Raw genomic sequence first — 26476 nt, forward strand, 5'->3', positions numbered from 1 at the left:
ACGCAGGTGATGGCGAGGGTGTCAATCTGTACGTCTTGCAGACGATAACAGCCCCGCTCCTCGGCATTTAGTCCTTGTGCTGACTCAGTGTATATTTCTGGTATCAAGAGTTAATAGTTGTTCAATGTATTCTGTTTTGTTTGTTGCTGCTCAGTATATGTTTACTATAAGACGAACTAAAACAAAGTGAAAAGAAATTCAGACATAAAGGTAATATTATTTGTAGTCATTAGTTCCTTTATTCATTGCACACCAGTTTGTGTTGTACAGTGAACATCAGGTTTCCATTCTTTAAGATCTCAGATGAGCAGGGTTGAACTCAAGAAACTTTGATCCAGTCTCTCTGTGAACATGTGTAGCTTCTGTAAAAGTGTTTCCTCGGACCCAAGAAGAGCCTCACAGACACTGAAAAACAGATGAAAACATGTTCAACATATTGAATAAGTATGATGGAGCACACCTATTCCTCATTGAAATGTCTGCAGTCTAAAATTGAGAACCTTGCTTTGAATAGTTAAACATAAACTGCATTATATAAATCCGAGTTTGCTAAGTGCTCAAGTGGTTTGTTGTCATATGAGACAATACTTATACTTGCCAATGATTTGCCAACACCGCTGATCAAACACTCCATTCCCATTGAAATAAAAGCTGGTTGAAATTACACTATAGGAGCCAACGGCGAGAAAGAGAAAATCAATGTTTGACCACTCGATCTACTCTCCTTCAGTCCGTCAGTCCAGGATCTCTTTGATGCACCAGCAGCAGAGGAGGAAGTAGAGGCATTCCTTAACTGAATGGATGAAACCATATGCAGCGTTTCCTCCAAGGAAGTTCTTGCCTCTCCCCAGACCCATGTCCCTCAGCTGCTGTCCCAGAGAGGAGGAGGAGGGTGTGGCCTGAGGAAGAGGACGCTGGGGATGCATGGCTCCGAAGAGGAATGTGAGGCAGAGGCAAAAAGGAGGGCAGTCGATGAGAAGAAACAGAAGGTGAGGTCTGACAGCCCGGTCCAGTGCAACAGCTGAGCTCTGTTTTGTGTCCTGGCCCAGTTCGCTCCTCTACTTATAACCTCCTAAACAAACTTTGGCAGCCTCCATTCACATCCTGCTTTTTCTTGACGGTTCCCTGCTTTCACACATCTGCTGATTGATTACAGGCCTTGTTTACCGTTGCTCTGCACTGTTCCTCTCTGTTGTATAGTACCCCACACAGACTCTCCCGAGGCTCCAATATTCCCTGAATCAGCTCCCCAGTTACGGGCTCGTCTGTTCACAAGCCAGAGAGTTCCAGCAGCTCCAACACACTCCCACCGCATCCCTCTCTGTTCAGGACAGAGTGGCACGCTATCGAAGTTTCTAGCCGAGTGTGCTTTGTAGTTTCATTTTACATCAGTTTTTTGGTGTACTTTGATAGAAAAATGTAAGGGATAAAAAAATTAAAAAAACATTCCAACCAAGTGATAAACAATCAGTCACTCGTATCAAAGCCAAACTCAGAGACAGAGATGAATGATATACGTATTTATATATGCAATGTATATTTTCAGATACAGGTGTAAACAGAAATGTTTCCCCATGAACAAAAAAAAAAGCATTAAAACAGAAACATAAAGTAAAAATCAATATCTGTGCACACTATTTGAAAGTAACCTTTGGCTTTCACAAATTAAAAAGTACAACATCAACACCACCACCAACGACAAATTTTAAAAAAGGATTTTCATGCAACAAAGGCATTTGTGATGAGCAATGATAGCACAAGACGGGTTCAATAACGACGCAGCGGGGCAGGTGGGTGTGTATCACACACACCGTCTAATGGCAGATCTTAAAGCTTTGGTTTTTCCAGAGTGCATGTACCTGACTGACCCAGCTGTCACTGTGGTGTGTGTGTGTGTCCATGTTCGATTAGATGCGAGCCCAGTTCAGGGTCTGAGGACGACTACGATTCCTTCTCATATTCCACGAGTGTGGCCTGAATCTCTTTGACAAGCTCAAAAGTCTTTAAGAAGAGCTTCCTCCATTCTGAGGCGTCTGTTACTTATCTAAAACGCCGTTAAAGATACAACCATAAGAACAATGATCCAATAGTAAGCTAACCAGTCCAAAGTTGATGTTATTTATTTATTTAGATGATTGTTTATTATCCGGGGACCAGTTGATTAGATTTTAACTCAAAAGTATTGAAGATGATTATTTACAGATGTTCAGGAAGTATCCCCACCCTGATGGTGACATCAAGTATCTGTGGCTAGAAGCTGTATGCATAAAGGTCAGAGGAGATTGCCATCACAGGATCTGTTTGTGAGTTTGTTAGTCATTTTTGCAGTCTGATTAATTGAGAGGCGTGTGCAGGAGTCTCCTGTAGTCCACTACATTTGAGTTGAGTACATAAGGTGACTGCATTGAAGAAACAAGGCACAATTCAAAATATGGTAAAAAAAAAATACATCATGAAATGAGGGAGGAGAAACACTAATGTGAACTTCTCACCCCTTGCTCCTCAAAAATGTGACAACAGCACCACCCACCACACGTGGCTTAACATTAGCAAAGCTCCCCAAAACCACAGCTTTTTTTCTTTTTTTAAGAGGACATTATCCCCTCAAGTGATTAAAAAATAAAACATCACAATACACAAAATTACCTTACCGGTTACAATGACATAATTTGCATAATTCTTTGCAAAGGGAAATTCATTTCTTAAACTGTTCAACGTTTCTCATTAGCCAAAGGGGCCCCTCTGACTCCTCTCCATTCAGTCAGAATCCTCTGTAAATACATCAGCCATAGATTGTCAGTGCAAACACATACGAAGGAGTCGATGCAACAGGTCAAAGTGATGCTCTTTGTTATGTAGTTCTTGCGTTTGTGGGTGACATCAATGCACAATTTACATCAAACGTCTCCTTTCTATTGATGTATTCAGGTATAATCTCCTCGATTCTTCTCCCCTCTAAAACAGGCTCGTTTTATTTGCTTTCTAAATCTAAACTAGCTCCCAATGCTGTAAGCACACAATACAGATAACTTCTAATTGTCTTGGCTTTCTCTGATGTTAGCGACCAAGTTCATTATCTTTGGCAGGACAGGTGTGCGTGTGTGTATCTGTGTTTACAGCGGGATTAGGGAGATACAGCGTTTTAGGTCCTCTCAACTCAGAAGTCCAACAAGTAATGAGTCCCAAGATAACAGATGGAAACAAAGAGAGCATGGTCATTGGTATCGTAGTCCCCCTAGTTGTCTATACAGGCTTTCGTCATCACCAGGTATCGTTCCATGGATCAAAGTTCAAAGTCCTTAGAAGGGAGTGGGGGGGCCCTCCTGATTAGGTTGGAAGCAAACTCGTTAAAATGCACATTCACCATTTTGTTTTCGAAGTCAGGTTTAATGCTTTAGTGCTCCAGTAACACTTGAGGGGTGAATTCATGCTTCAGCCTGGATCCGTTTCCAAAACAAAGAACCATTCCCATCCAGTTTGTGTTTTTCCAAACGTGCTCCAGCACCAGTCTGAGGAGGGAAACCATTTCCCTGCATGAAACAACATATGCTGAAGAGCAATGACAATCTTATTCGATGTCCCATTTATGCTCATTTCTTCATGTTTCACTTCCACTATTTTTTTGTACAATATCCCATGTATTAGTAAAGTCTTGTCTTTCTGGGGTTTTTTTTATTATCGAAAGTAAAGATGAGTTTTTTTGTAAAAAAAGAGAAAAATTGCATTTGTTTTCTTCCCGTTCTGAAATCAGCAACGGGTTTCTCGCTGGTTCACAGTAGGATGTTGAGAAATTGCAGCAGTGCTTCTCCGTTGTGGAGTGATGCGCCTGATAGTTGTTGGGTGTCGAAGACTGCAGGTCACAGTTTGGCTTTCAGAAAGACAGGAATACACAGCGACAGCAGCAAGGGAGAGATTTACTGAGACACTGGTGATCATTTTGAGTTTTTTGGCATTTTTTGCAATGGTGTGTGCATATGTACTATTGTAAGTGTGTGTTACGGGTAGCATTGAAGTGTGTATTATAGCATATGAAGGTCTGTTTGTCTTGTGATGAATTGCGGCAGGAGCGTATGTATATTTGGTGGAGTAAATTCATTGGTGTGTGTGTGTGTGTGTGTGTGTGTGGTCAGGTTCTGCGCTCTACTGGCTGTTGCAGGCACACTTCGCTCCCGGCTGAGACGATGGGGAGTCTGTTGTCCATGTGGTAGCTGATCAGGTGGCTCACACTTTCAAACCGATGGTCTTTTGTACGAACCTAAAAGAAAAAAAAGCATGAAAAGGCATGTTTACATACAAACCTACACAACTACATTGAGATAAGAAAACACGACCATTCCTGCCTCCTCCTCCCCTTATGATCTCCTACTCCCTCCCTGACTCACCACTCCTTCCGGGTCGACCAGTAGCAGGTGTTTGGGCTGACCCCCCTGCTGTCCCGTGAGGACATACTGTCCGGGCGTGGTCCCAGACTCTCGGACCAGGAAGTCTCCATCGCGGGTCAGCAGCCTCTCCGCTTCTCTGCGACTTAAACTACCGTGGAACCAGCTCTCGCACTGCAGCTGCTCCACCAGAGGGGGCGCTGCTGCAGAGACTCCCAGGGCATCGTCGAATGGCTCTTTAAAAATAAGTACACAAACATTTGTAAAATTGAATTTCTCTGTAGAAAACCTTGCATTCATGTCTATATAGGGAGGAAAAGTGTCTTCTTCTTTCCATTTAAAATCAAAATGGCTGGGCCTTGTCCAAGCAAACAACATCATTTGCCAGTCGCATGCTAAACACTGATAGTGGACTGTATCTTTAAAGTGAAAAGCTTTATGCAGTCAACCAATCATGTTACAACAAATGGCCCTGTAATGGACGAAGGAAGTCTAATTCCCTTATCTTCCTCCAAGACTGCCATCTGTGGGCTGCTCCACTCTTCAATTAGCGGGACACACTACTCTGCTCTTCTCTTTAGTCAATAATTTACCCTTACACTTTCCACATGGAAAAACAATTGAATGTGTGCGTTAATATTAATTCTGGTTATTTTGATTACAATGCACACATCTTGATATTTGCAAAACATCCTGTTATCACCGTTTCCAATTATTTGCTCTACCTACACAGATCAGTGTTTTGAGACAGAAGTCCATTTCAAATTGATTTCTCAAGCTGGAATGATATTCCCAACACAACATGGGCAGACTGGCTGGGGGCACTTACTCAAAAAGCATCTCTCTCATCTCTGTGAATTATTCCAACTGGGGGCAGGGGGGGGCACATTGACGTATGACATTGTCAGACAACAGTTCAAGCAGTTCTTTCCGCCTTCTTGAAGCAGAAAAAGAAACAGAAAAGAAAAACAAGGACCTCATTAGCCATGCATTAGTAATGCACATTTAAATGGACATTTAACCAACAACAAACCAAAAGACACAAGATGCAAAAGACACAAGAGTGAAACTGTTATATGGTAACCTTGTGCTCGGAAGTGACAACCTCTGACCGGAGACAGTGAAGGACAGAGAGAGAGACAGCAGACAGGCAGACAGACTGGTAGAGGCGGCAGAGGCTGCTTGTGAATGTCATTCTGGCCTGGCTGTCCATAAGGCTGCAAACACAAGCATAATAAACAAATATAATGTCATGTGTCCATTACAAATAGCTTGCTATGAAAAAGGTTACAAAAAAGGAGATGATTTGATTCATCACAAACCGCTCTATCTAGCCTTTTTTAAAGCCTCGACTCAGACTTTTCTGTATTTCTGTAGTCCCTGTTGTGTGTGTTTATTTTCTCTTTAGCCACCTGGGCGGCACCTGGGCGGTCAATGTCAATCATCAGTCCACCAGAGGGCATTTTCCCAGAAAAGGGAGGGGGAAAGGGACGTCGGTGGAGCAGCTTCGTCCTCTTCTTCCTCCACATCAAACCGTCGAAGCAGACCATGAGAAGAGAAAAGTGGCAGATACAGATTATGGGTGGCAATCAACACAAGTTCATCATTTTGGGACTCAGGAGCCATTCTGAGAAAAGTGGCGAAGATACAGATTATGGGGTGACGAATACGAACACAAGTTCACATTTGGACTCAGGCGAGGGACATTTACCTGTCATGAGGTGTGACCAGCTTGGGGGTTCTTGAGGGAGGTACTGTTGAAAAACGCAGTTGAAGGCTGACCGATGGTGCTGATGACCTCCTGGGCTAAACCCTCTGAACACTCCAGGATATGACACGCTGAAGAAGAGGCACAAATGACTCATGAGGAAGCTGCCGCAACATGTCTTCGGATGAAGTATGTACACCGGGTTTGTCTAGCTGCCGGCAAAATATCCAATCCTGTACTCTCGAGCATTTTCAACAACAGTACATGTGTCTTGCTCGGGGCTACGAGCAGTCATTTCTTCAAATAAATGACCTTAAAAACCTGAGGAATGATTAAAGTGCTATTGTGTGTTGGTAGAACATTAATCACATGAAATGATTCAATAGATTTATTTTGCTGTTCTGGAGCTCTACGACACCGAGCTCTACAAAAGTATTTTTTGTCCTGTATTTCCACATTGCTTGGATAATCAAGACCCGTGTTTATAAAAGCTCTGCCAGCCTTCCATAAGCAATACATAGAGCTGCCCATTATGAAACAATAAAACTCTGGACTTTGCTATGCCTATTACTGGTGGTAAATACGCCACTGTTTACCTCCTTCCTCCTACACACTGAGTCTGTAATGTCTCCAGTGGGTTGTGTGTAAAAATTCAAAGGAGTATAAAATAAATAGAGGCCATATCATCTATTAATATATGATTCATTTATCTTAATACAATGACTATTTACAGTAATTGCTGAAAATGCAAGTTCAACATATACTCGTAACCAATGACTCACAAATTACAATGTGGAAGAGAACATTTGAGCGTGTACCAAACAACTTCGGTCAGAGTTCTAAGTAATCTGATACTTTGGGATGAAGTATAACATGTGTATTTTTTTTCCAGGATGGCCTGAGTGCAAGTCTGATCATGGCTGCCTTCCTTCTGACACCTCTCTGAGTCTGATGTTCCTTTGGCCATATGCTACAGTGCTCAGGTATGTATCCTGGGTGAAGAGACAGGTAAGACAGGTCTGTGAGGAGGTGACATTGATTTGACAATAAAGGTGAAGGCAGGTTGGGATAGAAAGGTTGAAAAGAACCAGAGGAGAGAGATAAAGCAAAGCTGCTCTGGGACCACTTAAGTCATAACTGGGAAGCTGAAAACATTCAGCCCTTGAAAGCAGAAGGGACAGGACAGTAACAGGAATGACAAGCTTGGAAGAGTACAGGCGTGCACACTCAGCGAGACAGTAATGGGTAGGTGGCATTCATAAGATGAACTCATCCATGACAGGACTGGAACTTCTGAAGTGGGTTCAGCCTGGGCTGTGAAAAGCTGCTTTCAGGTCTGGGGGAGACAGGATGAGCTGAGAAAGCCCAGCGCAACCTAAAGGTGAAGCTCAGGAGGGCAAGGACTCCTACAGGAGGAAGCTGGAGGCCAAACTCAGCTGAACAACACAAGGGAGGTGTGGTCTGGCATGAAGCAGATAACTGGCTTCAAGGTGGGAGGGAGACAGCCAGGGGCTCCTGGAGAGGGCCAACGAGCTGAACTGTTTTTTCAATAGGTTCAGTTCACAGCCCTCCCCGTCTCCTCCACATCACACCTCCCAAACACCTCCTCCCCTCTGTCCCCCTGCTGAGCTGCACATCCACCGGCCTCAATAACAATGGGCTCCTCTACCTCCCCTCTCTCTCTGTGACGACTGACCAGGTGAGAAGACAGCTGGAGAAACTACACCAGCGCAGAGCTGAAGGTCCTGATGGCATCAGCCCAGGGTCCTAAAGACCTGCGCCACCCAGCTGTCTGGTGTCCTGCAGCGCCTCTTCAACCTCAGCCTGAGGCTGGGGAAGTCCCGTGCTGTGGAAGACGTCGTGCCTGGTCCCTGTCCCAAAGAAGTCAGCACCATCTGGCCTCAACGACTACCGACCGTCGCCTCACCTCCCATGTGATGAAGGTGCTGGAGAGGCTGGTCTTGGCCCACCTCCGCCGCAGGTGAAATCATCGTTGGACCCTCTGCAATTTGCTTACCAGCCTCATGTGGGAGTGGACGACGCCATCATCTACCTGCTGCAACGAGCTCAGTCGCACCTGGATGGAACCGTGTCTCTGTGAGAGTCACTTTTGACTTCTCCAGTGCATTTAACACCATCCAGCCGCTGCTGCTGAGTGAGAAGCTGCGGTGGCAGTGGACGCGTCCACCATCTCCTGGATCACTGACTACCTCACAGGCAGGCCACAGTTTGTCAGAATGGGCCGTGTGCTGTCTGGAACGGTGGTCAGTGATGTTGAGCCCCACAGGAACTGTTCTGTCTCCTTCCTCTTCACCCTGTACACCAGTGACTTCCAGTACAACACGGAGTCATGCCATCTGCAGAAGTACTCTGATGATTCTGCAGTGGTCGGGTGTATTAGGGATGGACGGGAGGAGGAGTACAGGGCAGTGGTGAGTGACTTTGTAAAGTGGGCCGATGAGAACCACCTGCGGCTGAACGTGGCCAAGACCAGAGAGATGGTGGTGGACTTCAGGAGGAAGGCGACAGCTCCTACACCTCTGAGTGTCCTGGGAGTGGACGTGGACATGGTGGAGGAGTACAAGTACCTGGGCGTCTCCATCGACAGCCGACTGAACTGGAAGGCCAACATCAACGCTGTGTACAAGAAGGGATGAGTCGACTCTTTTCCTGAGAAAGCTTGATCCTTCAACGTGTGCAGCAAGATGTTGGAGTTGTTCTACCAGTCGGTTGTGGCCAGTGTACTGCACTTTGCCATTGTCTGCTGGGGAGCAGCATCGGAGCCGGTGACACCAGCCGTCTTAACAAACTGGTTAGGAAGGCTGGCTCCATCATCGGCTGCCAGCTGGAGCACCTGGAACAGGTGGTGGAGAGGAGGACGTTGAAGAAACTGGTGTCCATATTGGACAACCCGGACCACCCTCTCCACCACCTCCTACAGGGACAGAGGAGTTCTTTCTCCAGACGTCTCCTCACGCTCCGCTGCCACAAGGAGAGATACAGGAGAACATTCCTGCCGACGGCTATGAGGCTCTACAACAGTTCACCTCTTGCCAGATCACCCTAACCCTTCTTATATTTTGTGTTTTGGTTTTTTTATTCTTGTGTGTTGCTGCTACTGACTCGACAAATTTCCCCTTGGGGATTAATAAAGTATATATCTATCTATCTATCTATCTATTTGCTCTACCTACACAGATCAGTGTTTTGAGACAGAAGTCCATTTCAAATTGATTTCTCAAGCTGGAATGATATTCCCAACACAACATGGGCAGACTGGCTGAGGCACTTACTCATGTCAAAAGCATCTCTGTGAACGTTTCCATTAGCTGCAACTGGGGGGCGGGGTTTGTCCACATTGACGTATGAAGGGTCATCAAACAGTTCCCGTCCGCCTTCTTTGGCACCCACTAGAAGCAGAAAGAAAAACACGGGAACAAGACCAGGGACCTCATTAGCCATGCACATTAAATGGACATTTAACCAGACACAATATGATAAAACAAAGCACCAAAGACACAAGAGTGAAACTGAATTATGTCCCAGTTGTGCCTCGATGACAACCTTCTCCTGTTGGACAGTGAATGACAGAGAGAGATGAGGCAGACAGGCAGACAGGCAGACAGACAGACACTCACCTGGTAGAGGCGGCAGAGGCTGCTTGTGAATGTCATTCTGGCCTGGCTGTCCATAAGGCTGCAAACACAGAAGCATATAAACAAATAATGAGTCATGTGTCCGTACACAAATAGCTTGCTATGAAAAAGGTTACAAAAGGTTAAAAGATGATTTACTCATCACAAACAAACCGCTCTCGCCTTTTAAAGCCCTCGACTCAGAGCTAAGCTGATACTTTCTGTAGTCCCCGTTAAGCTTGTGTGTTTATTTTCTCACCAGCGTGGCACCTGGACGGGTCCGCATGTCAATCAGTCCACCAGGGGGAGGCTGTTTTCCAGGGAAATTATTATAGTAAGGGACGTCAGGAGGTGGAGCAGCTTCGTCCTCTTCTTCCTCCCACGCAGAGCCGTCGAACGGAGCCATTCTGAGAGAAAAGTGGCAGATACAGATTATGGGTGACGAAAATACGAACACAAGTTCACATTTTGGACTCAGGCGAGGGACATTCCTCACATTTACCTGTCATGAGGTGTGACCAGCTTGGGGGGGTTCTTGAGGTACTGTTTGAAACGCAGTTCGAAGGCCTGACCGATGGTGCTGATGACCTCCTGGGCTAAACCCTCTGAACACTCCAGGATATGACACGCTGAAGAAGAGGCACAAATGACTCATGAGGAAGCTGCCGCAACATGTATTCGGATGAAATATGTACTCCGTGTTTGTCAAGCTGCCGGCAAAATATCCAATCCTGTACTCTCGAGCATTTTCAACAACAGTACATGTGTCTTGCTCGAGGGCACACGGGCAGTCATTTCTTCAAATAAATGACATAGAAAACCTGAGGAATGATTAAAGTGCTATTGTGTGTTGGTAGAACATTAATCCACATGAAATGATTCAATAGATTTATTTTTGCTGTTCTGGAGCTCTGCGAGCACCAAAACACACAAAAAGTGTTTTTGTCCTGTGTATTTTCCATCATTGCTTGGATAATCAAGACCCGTGTTTATATATTCAGCACATAAGCAATAATAAAGCCGATTATGCAAAACAATTAAAACAGATCTGGTACTTGCTATGCCTATTTGGTGGTAAATGTACTGTTTACCTCCTTCACTCTGCACACTGAGTCTGTAATGTCTCCAGTGGGTTGTGTGTAAAATTCAAAAGGAGTATAAGAAATAAATAGAGCCATATCATCTATTTAATATGATTCATTTATATCTTAATACAATGACTATTTACAGTAATTGCTGAAAATGCAATTTCAACATCTGTATCGCCAACCAATGACTCACAAATTACAATGTGGAGAGAACATTTGAACGTGTACTGAAGCAACTCGGTCAGAGTTCTGCGTAATCTGATCACTTTAGGATGAAGTATAACATGTGTATTTTTTCCAGAGGCGGCCTGAGTGAAGGTGTCATTTTGCTGTTCCTTCTCACCTCTCTGGTTGACTGGGTCTTTGGCCACATATGCTACGTACTCAGCTGTATCCTGAGGGAGACAAGGTGAGACAGTCAGGGGAGGAGGAAACATTGATTTGACAACAAAGTGAAGGGCAGGTTTAGGATAGAAAGGTTGAAAAGAACCAGAGGGAAGAGATAAAGCAAAAGCTGCACTCTGTAAGTCATAACAGAAGCTAGAAAACATTCAGCTGAAAGAGAAGGGACAGGAAGTAACAAGATCAAGCTTGGAAGAGCAAGACTGCACACCAGCGAGACAGTAATGGAGTGAGTGGCATTCATAGGAGTAGACAATGACAGAAGACAGGAAGGAAGGATATGCAGGCTGAAGAAAGATGGAAAAAGGCCAGTGAGATTGAGCTGAGAGAATGACTCACTGGGTCTCCTCCAGAGGCGAAGGAGATGGACTGCATGTGATGGTTGGCGATTATCTGTGGAGAAAAATAAAGAGAGAGAGAGAAAGAGAGAAAGAGAGAGAGCACATGGGTGACATGAAGTATGTGTGATATGAGATGAAAGCATGTGGATGGAGAGACAAATGTGGAATCATTACTGAGAAAAGTGCTTTTTCCCTCCATGGAGAGGATCAACGCAGCGGAGATAGAGTGGACCGTGGCTGGAACACCTTTTTAACAGTCTGCAGTAACCGCCCATGTTGGATCAATAACAACATCAACACTAGCTAATGCTAGTGTTGATGTTGTGGTCCATATCCGTGGCTATATTTGTGAATGGATAGATGTGCACGGGGTGTTTCTTTGCGCTACGTGTTAATGTGTGTGCACTGCACTACTTTATACCATCTCCCCAAAGAAATAAACATCTTTCAGCAGCTATTAAGTCGTAGACGGAGGATCACATCCTGCCCCGTGTGCTGCGTCCAGAATAAACGACGCAAACTAAGTGGAGAAGCTCTAAATTTACCTCAGTATCCACATAAGGTCCCAACCCCAAGGTCACTGAGATAACACTTAGAGTTAGGTCGTGTTTTATTTAGAAATGTCAAAGTCCAGTTAAAAAAATTTCATATAATATATAATCATAATTTATTAATAATGTATTTGTTGTTATACATACAAGGTCCAACCTTCTGTGAAATGTTTGCCAACTAAAATCTCATAATTTAATTAATGAGAGTGAAAGCAGTAGGAATAATATACATGCATCTTTTCATTTACATCCATCCTTGGAAATAAAAAGACAAATAATCAAAACACCTTGAAAATTACAATAACATGAGGATGATGAAAAATAAAAAAACTTTTACATTTTCATAAAGAAAATTTCCGTTCTGAAGTTGACCTTTAAAAAAGTAGTTCTGTATAATCCTTAAATCCACATGAAATCCCTCAAGCAGAGAGTTCCTCACTGCTTCAGCAGACTGCACAGGCCAGGTGCATTCTGGATACTAAACACACCTCTGGCTACGACGGGTCTCGAATAATCTGATGCATCTTTGACTCGCGGTCAAGTCGGGGACAGATGTCCCTCACCGACAGGTTGTGAGGAAAGATTCACACAAAAGCCGCTAAAAGGGTGAGCGGGTTTACGTCTCACCTGTTTGCAGTCGGCGGCCAGCAGGTTGAGGCTGCTGGTCGAGATGGTGAGGCTGATCGTCATGCCGGCAAACTGCAGGTTACTCTTCCCCAGGATGGATGTCATACAGCGAGAGGACGGCTGAGGGGGACAGGGATGCGCTCCATGAGTAAAACACAAAACAAGGTGCACAAAAAGAAAAACGACAGGCTTCTTTATTTGTTTTTACTTTAACAAGCGCAATAATCTGTTGAGTCCTCCCTGCCTGTGCATGAGCCCGGGGGCGTATGTGTGGACAGGCCTGTGTGTGGGAGTGGAACAACAGCTGCAATTGTGAATGTGATCCTGTCTCCAAGGCCAACTGTGACCAATGGAGAGCAGGCGGGACAGTTCACATACTGAAGGCCGGGCCAAGAGCATCACGCAGACCACGGCAGCCCGTTAGTCCCAATCCTACTCCTGTTCTCATGGCTCTCATCCATATCTCAGCCACATTGACCTCAGTCCAGCCAAACCAGAGGGACTGGTTTTTAGCTATTCTAGTTCACATTCTTTTACTGCAGACATTCCTTGGTCAGATCTACGGCAACAGGCAGCTGGATTTAGCCACCTGTTTTATGGACCTTTTGTGTGGATGTTTTTAGTTTTACAGGAATACTGTACACAGACACATGCCGTCTGAACACATGCAGACTGCCGGCTGTGTCTGCTTGTCTGCAATGCTTCTTTGGCCCGACAATGGCTCCTCACAGAACTACTACTCCGCCTCTCCAGCCTCCCTTGTGACAAGAAGGCGGGAAAAGGGAGACCAGAGAGTGATTGGTAATTACCTGCGAGTAGCCCACTAACCGCAGAAGTGTACACTCATCCTAAATCAAGTGTGTAAGTGCGTGTGTGTGTGTGTGTGTGTGTGGAGAGTATGTGACTGAATAGCCAACTGACCACAGAGTGGACAATCAAGCTAAATCTAGCTCTTATCTAGAGAACCCTTCCCACTTAAGCCATATAAATAAATAATGCCCTGTAAGGGAGTGTGCTTGTGTACATGCCGTGTACCTTTCTCCTGCGCTGGGCTCCTTTGGCTCCGGGCACGGCCTCGCACACCACAGAGATCGCCTCCCTGAAACATTGACAACATAAGTGTTACAACAGCATGTCATTAACCCTCTCACCTTCCCTGAAGCACAATTATGTGGAGTCTTTGCCATGGAGACAAACGGCTCGACGGAAACACCAGGATCCCAGAACAACACATGCAACAACACACACACACACACAAGATTTAATGAGTGAAATGGTGTGTGTAAAATCTCACCTGGTGACCTGAGTTCTGGTGTTGAAGTCCAGCGCTCGCATCGACTGGAGCACCTCCACACAACCCATGTACTGCACAGGAAACAGGAAGGCAACATATTAGCCTCAGACATTTCCTGCATCCCACTCCATTGAACCGATGGAGCACAACAGAGCAGAGGGCAAAGACCTTTTTTTAAGCGTTTCTGCGTCGGTTTCTACAAATGTGAGAGGAGGGTGTATGGTATGTGTGCAAAGAAACTGTCTGGAAAGAAGATGTGTACTTATGTATATTAGCAATGGGGCTAGCGAGAGTGTGCCAATCACTTACGCGGACACTGTAGGAAACACCGGTGGTGCTGACCACACCGTCGGAGTGCAGCCAGCCGCGGGTGGGCTTGTTGACAAAGGAGCCATGGCGCGTCCACTCATCTCCTCCCAGCTGCCCTCCTTCCACCCGGGCCTTCCTGGACGCCCCTTCCGCCCGGGCCTTCCTGGACGCTCCACCCAGCCGGTTCATGTCCTGCAGAGGAGGTCGTGGAGGGGGAGACGGAGCGGTTAAAAGGGGAATCGGGAGATGAAGCGGAGGGGAGGAGCTGGAGCTGCTCCAGTTGTCCCCGGAGAACTCGACAGGAGCGCGAGGCTGCTGCAGCCTGCTCGAGGCCTTGAGTCCTGGGAGAAGAGTGGCAGAGACACCCAGCCGGAGGGAGCCCAACCGTGGGAAGAAGGAGCAGAGGGTGGTAGGACTGTTCTCAGCCGGGCGGGGAGAAGAGGGGGGCAAGATAGGAGTGAGCGACGAGGAGGAGAGAGACGAAAGTAAACCAGGGGAGGGAGTGAGCGGTGTGGCAGGACTGGAAGGAGGCAACGATGATGGATTGGAGTTGGTTTCATCAGTTGAGCTCAGCGATTCACTCCGAAAGTGGGTGTACTTGGTTTTTGGGACAAGCTCCATAATGAATCCTTCGGGTCCGTTTTTATTCCCGCACAAATCCACACAGCAGGCTCTAGTGATTCAATCAAAGTCTTTGTCTCAGTATTCAAAGTTTTTCTCTAAAAGGACACACAGCCATGTGTCTGTCTCCCTCTGAGTAAGAGCTGCCTCCATCCGTCTGGTTGTCCGTCCTCCACTCATTACCAGGCGCCCAAAACCGAATGGCTTTAAGAACGGCTTCGTCAGGATGAGAAAAGGCGCAGAGGGAAAGTGGGGAGTCCCCGTTAATGGTCGAATGCAGCTGAACAAAGTTTCGTTTTAGCGCACCAGGGCGGATCATGTTGTCCTCAGTTCACTTTATAAATCTGCATCAATGTTCATTGTGTTCCCATGATGATGAAATGGCCTTTAGCTGGCAGAAAAGGGCCAGTTATCCAGCAGTCGACGGCACCGTGGAGAATCAACACGAGTGATCGTCTCTCAACGCCGCCTCTCGCACGCGTCTCACTGCACTCTTCTACGTGGCGTGTTTACATGCGTGTGAGGAAGTCTAAACCGTCCCTGCTCCCCTTGTCAGCTCCATCCTTCTTGATGCGTGGCCATAAAAATCCTATTAGCGGCCAACGAGGGGATCGCTCGGGCGGCTGCACGCAGACACGGCAGCAACACACACACAAACACACACACAAACACACAGCTCCAATTAGTCAATACTACAGTGAGCACCTGCAGAGCTCACTGAAGCTCAGACCTGCTGAAGAAGAGGCTCACTGATGTATGGCTCGTATCCAACGCAGCACGCGTTCTGTTACACCCATCTTCTCAAATCTTTCACTCCCTCTCCCTCTTCCTCCAAATGATTTCATGTCCTCTCTGAATGGCTCCCGCTCTCCCGGCGTCTCCTCCTTCCTCGTCTTCTCTCCTCTTCCAGATCACTTCAGGTACTTTCTCTGCATCCTTTCCTCCCTTCTCTCGGTCTCCTCTCTTCTCCTGGAAGCCCTCTCTCTTTCTCCACACGATGTACTCTGACAATCTCTGTCTCTCCAACGTCTCCGCCCTCTCCCGCGCCACCACTTCCTCTCTCCTCTTCCAGATGATCTCCCCCGCCCCCTCGCCCCCTCCCTCGTCTGCCCGCCCGTTCTCCAGGCTGTCCTGTTTTACTATCCCCGTCTAATGTATTAATGGTGAACCCCGTCTGTCTGCCTCCCTAACGTTAAGGGATGGCTAGAGGCGAGGCATGGTCACCTATATAGACACCAGTAGAAATCGGAAAGAATACAAGTTAAGACTGGGCCGGCAGTGTTGGGCCCGTTCCTGACAGAAGTTCCTGATATGGCTAAAACAAGTGAGGCTGCCTGGTTTTAAATGTGTTTCCTAAAACTCGCCTCCTTGGTGGAGATGTGTTTTCTTCTTTTTGGAGCACCATTAGATAGTGATGGGTTGAGTGTGAGATGATGCCTGTCTGGCACAGGGACACACACTGCAGTAGCACGGTGGTGCTGTAACACCGGGGAATGTAGGTCATTGGCTGATGACGACTACCGGTGGGCTTGTTGTGATGGCAATGAGACCTGATTTGTCAGTTTTGAACTCCCAACCCAGGGTTCCCTGAACGGTGCTGGATGCTCATCAGAGTTGAACATGAACTCACCCAGCTGGAAAGGCTCAAATAAAACTGCACTTGGTTGTGATGCAGATCCCTCTATGCACCTCTCTTCTCACCCCGTTACTCGTTTACTGCCTGGTGGAAATACCTGAGAGAAGAGCGTTGACACGGCGACATGTGATATGAACAAGTCAAGTGTTACACTTTGGAACCGCTTCCTTCCTCATCTAAAAAGGCTCATCAAGCAGCAGGTTAGCTCTCAGTTCAATGACACACTACTGAACAGACATATTCTGCATAGTCCGACCTCGAAGGTAAACAGTCAGTTGACAGCAACGGTCTCCTGCAGCGTCCCAAAGTAGCACAACAAGCGTCTGCAACAGCTTGACCTCAGGAGGCGGCAAGGCTGCAGCGAGCTGGCTGGCCGACACCCCCGTGCCGTTTAGGCACTCGTCTTATTTACAATCTCTTGACCTTTACTCCCTCAAAAGGAGAGCCAGGTTTACACACTTTGCCTCGACCACTTACGCAGTGTTGTAAATGTGGCACCGGCGTTTTAGTGAGGAGGTTGATTTTTCCACAATAACATTTTAGAACTTAACCGTGTCTGAAGTGCAGCAAACCAGCTTGTCGTGGGCGCTGGACGCATTGCAAAGGAACAGTCGCCTACACCAGTCTAGCACCACAGAGGGACCGTCCAGCAATTCTAGCTAGTCGTCCATCTGGTCTTGGCCAAAAAGCACCATGGAGGATCCAGTCGTCCTCACACACTGCCAGACAGGCTGGGATGATCTCCAGACAGCGGTCAACAAGTATGGCTGAAAAAGTCACAAAAGAGACCCGGTATTTGGACAATCAAAGATTGTGTAGAACACACAAAACAGTCGGTCACACCAGATAATGAAACCAGAAAAGGGAATTAGGATTTAGAAAAGGCAAAAAGATGCCCTGCCCGAGGACGTGTTAGTGCACAGAAGCGTGTAGGTCAGGTGACTGCAGAGGAAATGACCCTCTACATGAGGAGAAATCCTGAGTCCCCCACACACACAGACAGTAAAAGGAACAGACTGTCCCAAACATAGCACCTCTAATGATCAGTGATCAGTGGCCAAGGGGCCGAGCAGCAGAACAGAGTGATGGGTACAAGTGAAACCAGTACGATCATCTCATTGATCCAGTCCTTCCTGATAATGTCACATCAGCTTGACCGATGAAGACGGTAGTTGCCAGGGACAAAGGTGAGATCAGGACAAGCGAGGCTGCACAGAACGGGGAGGGGGAGACAGGTGACCTGAATCAACCCTGAATCTCGGAGTCTGCCGAGCTTCGCATAGACAAAGACCGTCTGGTAAAGAAAGAAAACAACCCTGTCTGAAGAAGAAAGTCTAAAAACTGCACACAATTATTGACTTAACAAGCCTACCGCTTATTATCTACTAAATATACACGGTTACCTAATGCACTGGTTGTAAAAGACAAGAGGAAAAAGAACTTGACATCTTGCTCCGTCTGCAGCTGCTGCCTGTTGCTATGGCAACAGACATTAAATAGAGATGCCTGCGGAGGATAAACACAGAGAAGTCCTGACAACTGCAGAAATCTTCAGACAAAGAGCTAACTGCCGTGTCAATTCACATGACAGCAATTAGTTGCGGCATCAAAGAGAGTTTCTTCAGACAACTGCAGGACAAACTAGACGACTAGAAAGATCAATAGGTTTCAGGAAATGATCAAAGTTTGAGCGGCGTCGCGCCAGTCATAAAACACAAACAATGTTGGCATCCCAAGTTGGCTGCATGCGCTGACTCCAAAGAGGAAATGTCAAACTGGATGTCTGATAATTCAAAAATACAATAGTCACTTTTCTAATAACAGTATAAACAACAACAACAACAACTACACTCACCATGTACGTCAAACAGTGATGTTTACAAAACTTGCAGAAAACCCTGAATATTCTGTGCAGCAGTTAACAAAGATCATCATTGTTTAAACCCTGCAGAATATGCACGTAAAGAATACAAAAGCACAAGATAATCTATATTTACAAAAAAAAGTTATTTCAATTGTTTCGTACAAAGTGAGTCAAACCAATTTCCCTAAGACTTTGTTTATGAATGGAAAAGCATAAGTAGTTGTCGTTTTAGTTTAAAAAGCATAGAGTTGATAATCCATGGTGATTCATCTAAAGCTGGGCTCCATATTCACATGAGAACACATTCATGTTTAAACAGCCTCAGACGGTCCGGTCATCCTGCCTCTCCGTCCGTCCACTCCCTGAAAAACGGGCTTTTCCTCTGATCCGCTCTTCCACTCGATTAATTCACAAAGTCACTGCCGGCAGGTCCTCTCCATCTATCCTCTCCTCCGTCTGGCTGCCTCCTCTTCTTTACTTCCCTCTCTTTCTCTCTCTCCCTCCCTCTCAGCAGATGGTGAAATGGGAGTGCTACCAGGATGGACAGTGGCACTCCTTCATTGTACTCCTCTTCTCGCTTCACGTCTGTCTCTCATTCCCACTTTCCTTTCCCCTCTCTCTGTTAGAGGGACGGGCACGCTGTCTGTCCTCCCCTCCTCCCAGTCTGGGTGGGTGGGTGGGTGGGTGATACTCTCTCTCTCTCTCACTCACACACACACACACACTTCTGCCCTCCCCACCCCCCTTTCTCCCATCCTACCGCCTTCCTGTTTCCTCCCCTTCCCCCCACCTCTCTGCAGCCTCACTCATTGAACAGTGTAGATGTGTATGCACACTCCTGCACATTAATGCACACACTCCAAATGGAGATGGGAGGGAGGGGATGTTTGTGTGTGCATATGTGTGAGGGGTGAGGGGGGGTATTCAAGACTCCTCCCTTATTCATGTTTGGTAACCTGAGAAACAGAGTGAATAAGGGAGAGGGAGGATGGAGACAGGAAGAGGGTTCACCCTCCCTCTCAGGACTGAGCACAGAGTGACATCAGGTCACTCTACAACCTTGATGAAACTGGACAAATCAACAAAAAAAGAAAAGAAAAAGATTTTCCCTCACGTGATACACATTCCCGACTGGTTGTTACTACGTGACTAGAGCTCGCTCGGGGAAAAGGACAGGTTTTTACCAGGCGGGCAATTACTGAGTGAATCTGTAGAGGCACACCGAAAGCAGAGATCCCACCGATAGGTCCCGACATCCGAGCGGATGTGATGCGACAGCAGCGTTACGGAAAGAGGAAACCACCCACAGAGCGACACGGGGACACAGCAGAGCCGAGAGCAAAGAGTCCTCGAATGACACCGCGACACACAGCTGCTGCAGTACTACGTTTGACCACTGCACCGTCACCATGTCGAGTGGTGCACTCAGGGGTGTTTCAAGGATAAAAATCGGAGAATGTCATTCGAGGTAACATCCATCCCCATACACCACACGGGGAGGAGAGCGAGGAGAAGCCCCTCAGCCCGCACACTGCACCATGCCTGGAACCAGTGAAGCGTGGGATGACACGGGGCTCAGGGTTGACAACAAGATCAGCTTTTATTTAAGAAAGGCATATATTTTGGAAAGTAAATGAATCACTTTATATAAAAAAGTTAATCAGCTGATCGTTTATTTGGTACCAAAACAAATGCAGTCTAATGCAATCAATTGAAGCAACACCTCTTTAGGTGCAATACAATACATATTATGAACATGTTTATGTATTGGAGAACACGTTTAAAAGACTGCAGGTGTTAACTAAGTGTCCCTCATAAACTGATAACTAAGCCGAGCCATATTTATATTTCAGACTGCAGCAGGGTGGAACCTTTAAATGAGGAGTAAACAGAGGTGCAACAATATAACGTGTCGTACCGATACGCTTCACTATCTACTGTTCTTTGTTGGGAACGGTTGAATCATCCGCCCGTTTTCTGCCGTCACTGAAAAACCAAACTTAATGGGGCACACAGAGCTCACCTTTTTCATTCCAAAGTCTTCTTCACAATCTACGCAATTTAATAAAGTTGAATTAAAAATTAAAATAAACTTTATTTCATGATATATTTAGAATTATTTAAAAAACCGCAATAATATTCGCAAAATCTTGAAAACTAATTGATGCTATAATCTTGCAGCCTTGAATTTAAACGCCAATATTGAACCCCTCTTGAACATAAGTGGGAGGGTTTACTTACGTGGATCTGTTCTTTAACTAGTGAAGCTCTAAATACCACTAGAACCACTCATTTATAGTTTCTTTTTGACATCCCTTTGCCACCGTGGCACAGCGCTTCAGATTAACAGGCTGTATCATTGGAATGTCTTCCCTTGTTCTCCATTGGCCAACACAGGCGGCCTGTGAGTCTGTAACACTAAACAAACCAAGCTGCACATCAGCATACCGGACACACACAAACTGAAGGAGCCAATGACGGCACGCTCCAATGCCGCCCTTGCAGATACTCGACTCCCAGCATGCTTTGCACCCAGGATCCGCTGCGGAGAGAGGGTCACGGGGCCTCCTTGATATACATCGGCCCCGTTGGTTAAGCACACAGAAACACAACGTTGACAATTGAGGGGTAGAAAGTAACCGGAGGGAGAGAAGAGATGCAATCCTCCGGCGTGCATGTTGAAACAGACTCTGTGGAATGAAAGGAATTAACTGAGCGGACCACGTGGAGGAAGGTCGCGTCTCGGCTTGTCCGGCGCGAGTCAGGCAGTGTGTGCGCTTTGCTTCAAGGAACAACTGTGGACGCTGCAGCAAGTCAGGAGATCAGACAGAGACCTGGATCTGATGCACACGCTGCAGGGCCATGCAGAGGCTGCTCTGATGCCAGGTGTGTGTGTGTGTGTGTGTGTGTTTGTGTGCACACATGTAATCTGATTGGACCCGCCTCACTCATCACCTGAGGTACACGAGGTCAAAACCTGTCTGCTGGTTTCAGAGCTCACCACGCACACAGCAAACATGTGAGCTGGCTATTTCGGGTCGTGCCTACCCCCCCCCCCCCCCCTCCTCTAACCACACTCCCACATCTCTATCCCCTTCCATCATTCTCTTCCTGTTGCCACTGACTCCCTCCACTGACAACTTCCCCCTCGCCGCAATTTATTAGTCATGACACGTGTTGTTGCAAAAGCTCCCATTTGTGCACAAACACTTCCTGAGTAACAAATGTGTAAATAGTATCGAGTAGTGAAACTGTCAAGGGCCAAACGTTGGAATGAAATGCTTCATCGGGTCTTGTTAACTCCAATTAGTTAGACTGTACCGGTGCCAATTCTATTCAAAATGTCACTTTTCGTGTAGCTGCTTGTGGTGAAACATTAGAATGTGAAGTATTAAGGAAGTTAGGCTTGATTTGTAAACACAAAAAGTAGGGATGCCATTGATGTTGCTCAAATTCAATATATTTCTATCACATTTAACTCATTCGGCAGAAAATGTCTGTCCGAAGCGAAGTACAAAAGAGGTGCAATCCAAGACGCGGCCTCGCCGCACTTGGCTCCATCTTCCACCCGACAGGTACTGGCACCACGCTGTGATCCGACTTCTACATTAAACACTTCTTCCTGTCGTTGCTGCAGGATGGGAGAACTTCTCTGCACTTTCTAATACCAGGCTTTCTTTGACCAGGTTACGGTGAACATTAACCAACTCAAAGGAAACTGCAGGAGGCGGTTTCTGTTTCTATGAAACACTTCAGCCACAAGAAAAGTTCCTGATCTGCAAAGATAAAGAAAGTATTTCAAGAGCCGATGCTGTGGATTTTCCATCGAACACTCTGCTTACATCATTTAGATTGTGTTATCCAATTTAAATACTTCTCACAGGACCCCCGGCTTCACGGTCCTTGTTTGTTCAGCTGTTACACAAAGAGCTGCTTTCAATCGCTGCTTTGTCTTAGGTCCAATATTTTAATAAAGTGCTTTCTGCATATCATTCGCATTATGTCACTCGGTATTTGCAGAGCAGTTGAACAATTCACTGGGTGGGACAATAAATTGCGGATTTATTATTCTTTGGAATCAGTATAGGGAACAATCTGATGCCTAAACATGGGATTACTTCTCGATTTAGGGACTGACATCAGAATTCAGTCTGCTCGAGGCCCGATGTTGACCTAACCCTAAACTGACCTTTCTTGGCAGAGGTACAACTTCAGTCTCACACCCAACACATGAACTCCTGCGGCTAGACATGGTGGAGGAGCACCGATCTGCAAGAGCGGCCAACTAGAAAATCACAATCGTCGCCAGACATCAAGACACTTTTCCACTTAATGACACGACGGGGTCATACATTTAATCGGTGTGCGCCAAAGCCAACGATAAAGCAATCAAAGCCAGCAAATACAAAGACACCATCGACTCCCATTTCAGTGTGATTTATTTTTCTTTTTTTCATAATTTACACCCAAGCTACACTCACTTCTCCCTTTTAACATTGCAGGATTTAAATCAGACTGTGGTTTACATCCGGTCCAAACCACCGAGCAGGGTGCACGCAGGAGGACGCCGCGCGGCGCGGAGGACGCACATCTGAGGCTCCGTCCCATTGTGCAGAGGGAGGGACGGACAAACACACGCTGCGACCCCAAGAACAAACGCAACAGCGTGTTTCCAGAACACACAGCCAGACACAATGAGAGACAGAACATACCTCCACACACACACACCCTGTCAGCAGCCATGACATGTTTAAAGCAGCTTAATACTTCACCACTGGGTTTTTATCAACAGCCAAGTATGACCAGACTAATTCAAGGCTAATATCAGCAGTAACATTCACCTCTTACAAAAAAATACTGTGTGTGTGAGGGTGAGTGTATGGATATGTGCGCATACACACACACACACACACAAACCCACACCTGTCAAAGTGAATCTGTAGCAATCAAAAGTGTCCCGCTGTGCCGTCACTCAGGGCGAAAGCTTTCACCTCTGACTGATACGGTTTGAGCAGAATTGGACATATCCAATTTTAATCAAGTGGATTTGGGATTGTGTCAACGTTGTGATGGAGTGGTCGGGAGTCTCTGCTTTGACTGACGGGTTGCGTCTCGGACTGGCCTTCCCGTTTGGGTCGGTTGTGTGTGTGTGTGTGTGTGTGTGTAAGAGCAGACGTGTCTCGTTTGTCTGGCTCCTGACACGTGTCTGGCCAGAACAGAAGCTACCATTTTTTGGGATCCGTTGATGATTGGAGCTTCTCTTCTCCTGCGTTTCATCCGTAGAGATAACTTCCACCATATAATATCATGTCAGGGGCTGCTGGTCTGAGCGGTGTGGCCGACCCTGATAAGCGCTCTGAGCCCACTGCTTCCAGTCGCCTCAATCATCCCCCGTGCCCTTCAGCCCGTTTCCATAATGGTCCGTCTGTCCTTCACTCGTTCCTGGTGAACTTTAAGTCGCAGCGACCCCGTTTCAACACATCTGAGGTATGTTTGTAAAACAGTCTCCATGGATACACTCATCACAGAACGAATAGGAGCAAAACTGCAAGTTTGCTGTTTGATTGCCAACAGATCTCTGTATGCGTATGTGTGTGTGTGTGTGTGTGTGTGTGTGTGCGAGAGACAGGAACCCTTTTTAATAGACTTCATGATTATTTACACTATCAATAGATCTGACAATTACTTTCTCAATCCAAGGTCTCTACAGGAACAAGATAAAGGACTTTAAGACTTTTTAATACCATGTCCAAATTAAATTTAACACCAAACTTACGATGGAAATACAAATCAAAAGTGGAAATATACAGTAATCTTTCCAAGTAAACGCACTGATGTCTGTTCAAAATGAAAAGTATGGTCTAATGCGAAAGAATAACACAAAAATGGCATTGTTGTCCTAAATTATATTCATTTCCCATTAACAAATGCTTATAAAATCAAGTCCATATTTAAAAAAATACTGTTCCTTTTGAACAAATAAAATAAATGGCAATTCCGGCTGTTTTTAAAATGCAAAGACGTTTACATAATATACTGCGTGTGTGACAGAGAGAACCCCGGATGGATGGGTTGCAGTTTGTGGGGGACTCATCATGGACAGAGTGGACAGCGGAGTGAGTGTGTAAGAGTGTTTTGTGGAGGTGTGTGGAAATACGTGTGCGTGTGTGTGTGTGTGTGTGTGTGTGTGTGTGTGTGTTCTCCTGTCTCTTTGATAGATTGTTGTCTACTCCTGAGCTTTTGTAAATATATTAGGAAAACAATCCTTTCATGTTGTCTCTATACAACTAAAGAGATACAAACTGAATATTTTAAAAGGTGACTTATTCAAGTCTTTTTTCTTCTTCTTTATCAACAGTCCAAGGAGCAAAGATATGCAGTTGACCATCGTGCAAAACAAGGACTAGCAGGAAATCTTGAGATTGGAGAAGATGGAACAAGCAAGTGTGCGACATGTGCCTTTAAAATAGTTAATTAATTATACAAAATAATTCCCAATCAACTTTTGATCATCGATTACTCATTTCAGCTCTTAACTCGATTTGAGAATGTTCCTGTCTATACACCAACGGGCTTGTTCGTGAGCTTTCCTCTATTCGTTTACTGAAAGAGGCACCAGCTCGAGGCCACTCGACCAACTACAGTTACTCCACAATGTTTCTGTAGCATCTACCGAGACTTCAAGCTCAGATGACGGAACCTGAACGCTCTCCCGTCAGCGCGAGGACGAACCCGAGTGAAACATGTACGCTGAAGTGGACCATGAGCAACCTGTTGTCGACAGGAACCCGACCGGCTGCACGACTCGGTCCTAACGTTAGCAGCACAACGCTTCCTGCAGCCGCCGTCGAGGTACGCGAACTAGTTCCTCAAACTCTCGACATGTACAATAACCGCGGTACACTGACGCGCGCGCAACACATCTCAAACCAACTTCAACGAGCAACTTACCAGCTCTCTTCCTCCCTTTCCCTCGAGTTGCCCCTCCTGCCCACCAAGCTGTTGCTGCTCAAACTTCGGCCTAATTTCATCGATCAGGACAAAAGGTCGATGGTTTTGTCCGGAGGCGCTTCGCAGTTGTGATTAACTTCATGAGAGATTAGCCTAAACTTCTTCTTTCCTCTCTCTTTCCTTCCCTTCCTCCTCCCCCTGCCTCCCCCCTCCACAGTCACGACAGAAGCCACTTCCGCGAACAAATGGCAACGTCATCTGGCCGCGGAGCTTCTGAGTGTGTGTGCGTGCGTGCGTGCGCGCGCGTGTCCGTTTTACGCACCTGGCTCATTAAGTGTAGATTGCGCAAAAGTTGAAAACCCAGACCGTAAGATAAAAGGGTTACCACAAAAGTTACTTTAAATAAATATGACAAAAGTTACTTAAGCCTAAATATAAATAAATATCACGTGCCGTTTTCGTCCGCGAGCTACCAGAAGACTCCAATTCCCTGTAATCATACACAATATAAAGTTGTATCATCATCAACCTCGGTAGTTTATTTCTAACATAAAGCAGCCCTGAAGTATTCATTTCATGTTGCACATGTGGTAATGTGTGTGCAATAAATCAAATTGTCATGACGGTGATATTGTTCAGTTTTAGTTACTTATAGGGAGATGTGGATTCACTTGTTTGATATGTTTGTGGGATGTAGTTTCCAGTGCTGTTGCATCAGTTAATTAACCTTCTCTCACTGTTATAAATGGGGCAGTCAACATGACAAAGCGTACGTGCTTGTGTCAGTAACTAGTTCCTGAGTCTCCTCATTACCATAAGAACTGTTTTAATGGAGTTTTGATGTCCATATAAGCTCCATGTATTATTTGAATTACTCTGCACAATCTATACTGCAAACAGTACAAATATCATAGGCCTATATATGGACATATCTCATAATTTTCTCAAATAACTTTCACTTAACTGTGTCTTCATTCTGACTTATTATTTTGGATTTATCACGAGTATATCTTTCATTTTATCTTTATTGTTCTATTGTCTTTTCTTAACAGAAAAGTGTTTTAATGCAT

General features: G+C 45.9%; 2 protein-coding genes across 3 annotated transcripts; both read right to left on the minus strand.

Annotated features, from left to right (window-relative positions):
- Positions 1 to 557: 557 nt before the first annotated feature.
- On the minus strand, positions 558 to 926 carry lenep (lens epithelial protein). The gene has a single exon (XM_056443513.1). It carries the CDS (start codon positions 924 to 926, stop codon positions 735 to 737), a length of 192 nt encoding a protein of 63 aa, XP_056299488.1. The 3' UTR covers positions 558 to 734.
- A 2726-nt stretch (positions 927 to 3652) lies between these two features.
- shc1 (SHC (Src homology 2 domain containing) transforming protein 1) lies at positions 3653 to 25591 on the minus strand. Of its 2 annotated transcripts, XM_056443906.1 has the most exons (13): positions 25407 to 25591; positions 14335 to 14526; positions 14026 to 14096; positions 13767 to 13830; positions 12732 to 12851; positions 11552 to 11605; positions 11154 to 11205; positions 10225 to 10351; positions 9982 to 10129; positions 9726 to 9783; positions 9381 to 9497; positions 4383 to 4615; positions 3653 to 4255 (listed from the first exon to the last, which is right to left on the minus strand). In XM_056443906.1, exons 2-13 carry the CDS (start codon positions 14521 to 14523, stop codon positions 4127 to 4129), a joined length of 1362 nt encoding a protein of 453 aa, XP_056299881.1. In that variant the 5' UTR covers positions 14524 to 14526; positions 25407 to 25591; the 3' UTR covers positions 3653 to 4126. The 2 variants fall into 2 exon arrangements, with proteins under 2 accessions (XP_056299881.1, XP_056299878.1); XM_056443903.1 differs by lacking the exon at positions 25407 to 25591 and having other exon boundaries at positions 14335 to 15935.
- Positions 25592 to 26476: the final 885 nt, after the last annotated feature.

The sequence above is a fragment of the Pseudoliparis swirei genome, chromosome 22, assembly GCF_029220125.1.
Source record: "Pseudoliparis swirei isolate HS2019 ecotype Mariana Trench chromosome 22, NWPU_hadal_v1, whole genome shotgun sequence".
In the NCBI taxonomy this organism is placed as follows: Eukaryota; Metazoa; Chordata; class Actinopteri; order Perciformes; family Liparidae; genus Pseudoliparis; species Pseudoliparis swirei.

Excerpts from the sequence above, each read along its gene's own strand:
- lenep (XM_056443513.1), bottom strand. The coding sequence starts at position 926 with ATGCATCCCCAGCGTCCTCTTCCTCAGGCCACACCCTCCTCCTCCTCT.
- shc1 (XM_056443903.1), bottom strand. The coding sequence starts at position 14,955 with ATGGAGCTTGTCCCAAAAACCAAGTACACCCACTTTCGGAGTGAATCG. Across the intron at positions 11,606-12,731 it reads TGGCCGCCGACTGCAAACAG|ATAATCGCCAACCATCACAT; the intron begins GTGAGACGTAAA and ends TTTTCTCCACAG. Across the intron at positions 9,498-9,725 it reads GCCTCTGCCGCCTCTACCAG|TGGGTGCCAAAGAAGGCGGA; the intron begins GTGAGTGTCTGT and ends TTCTGCTTCTAG.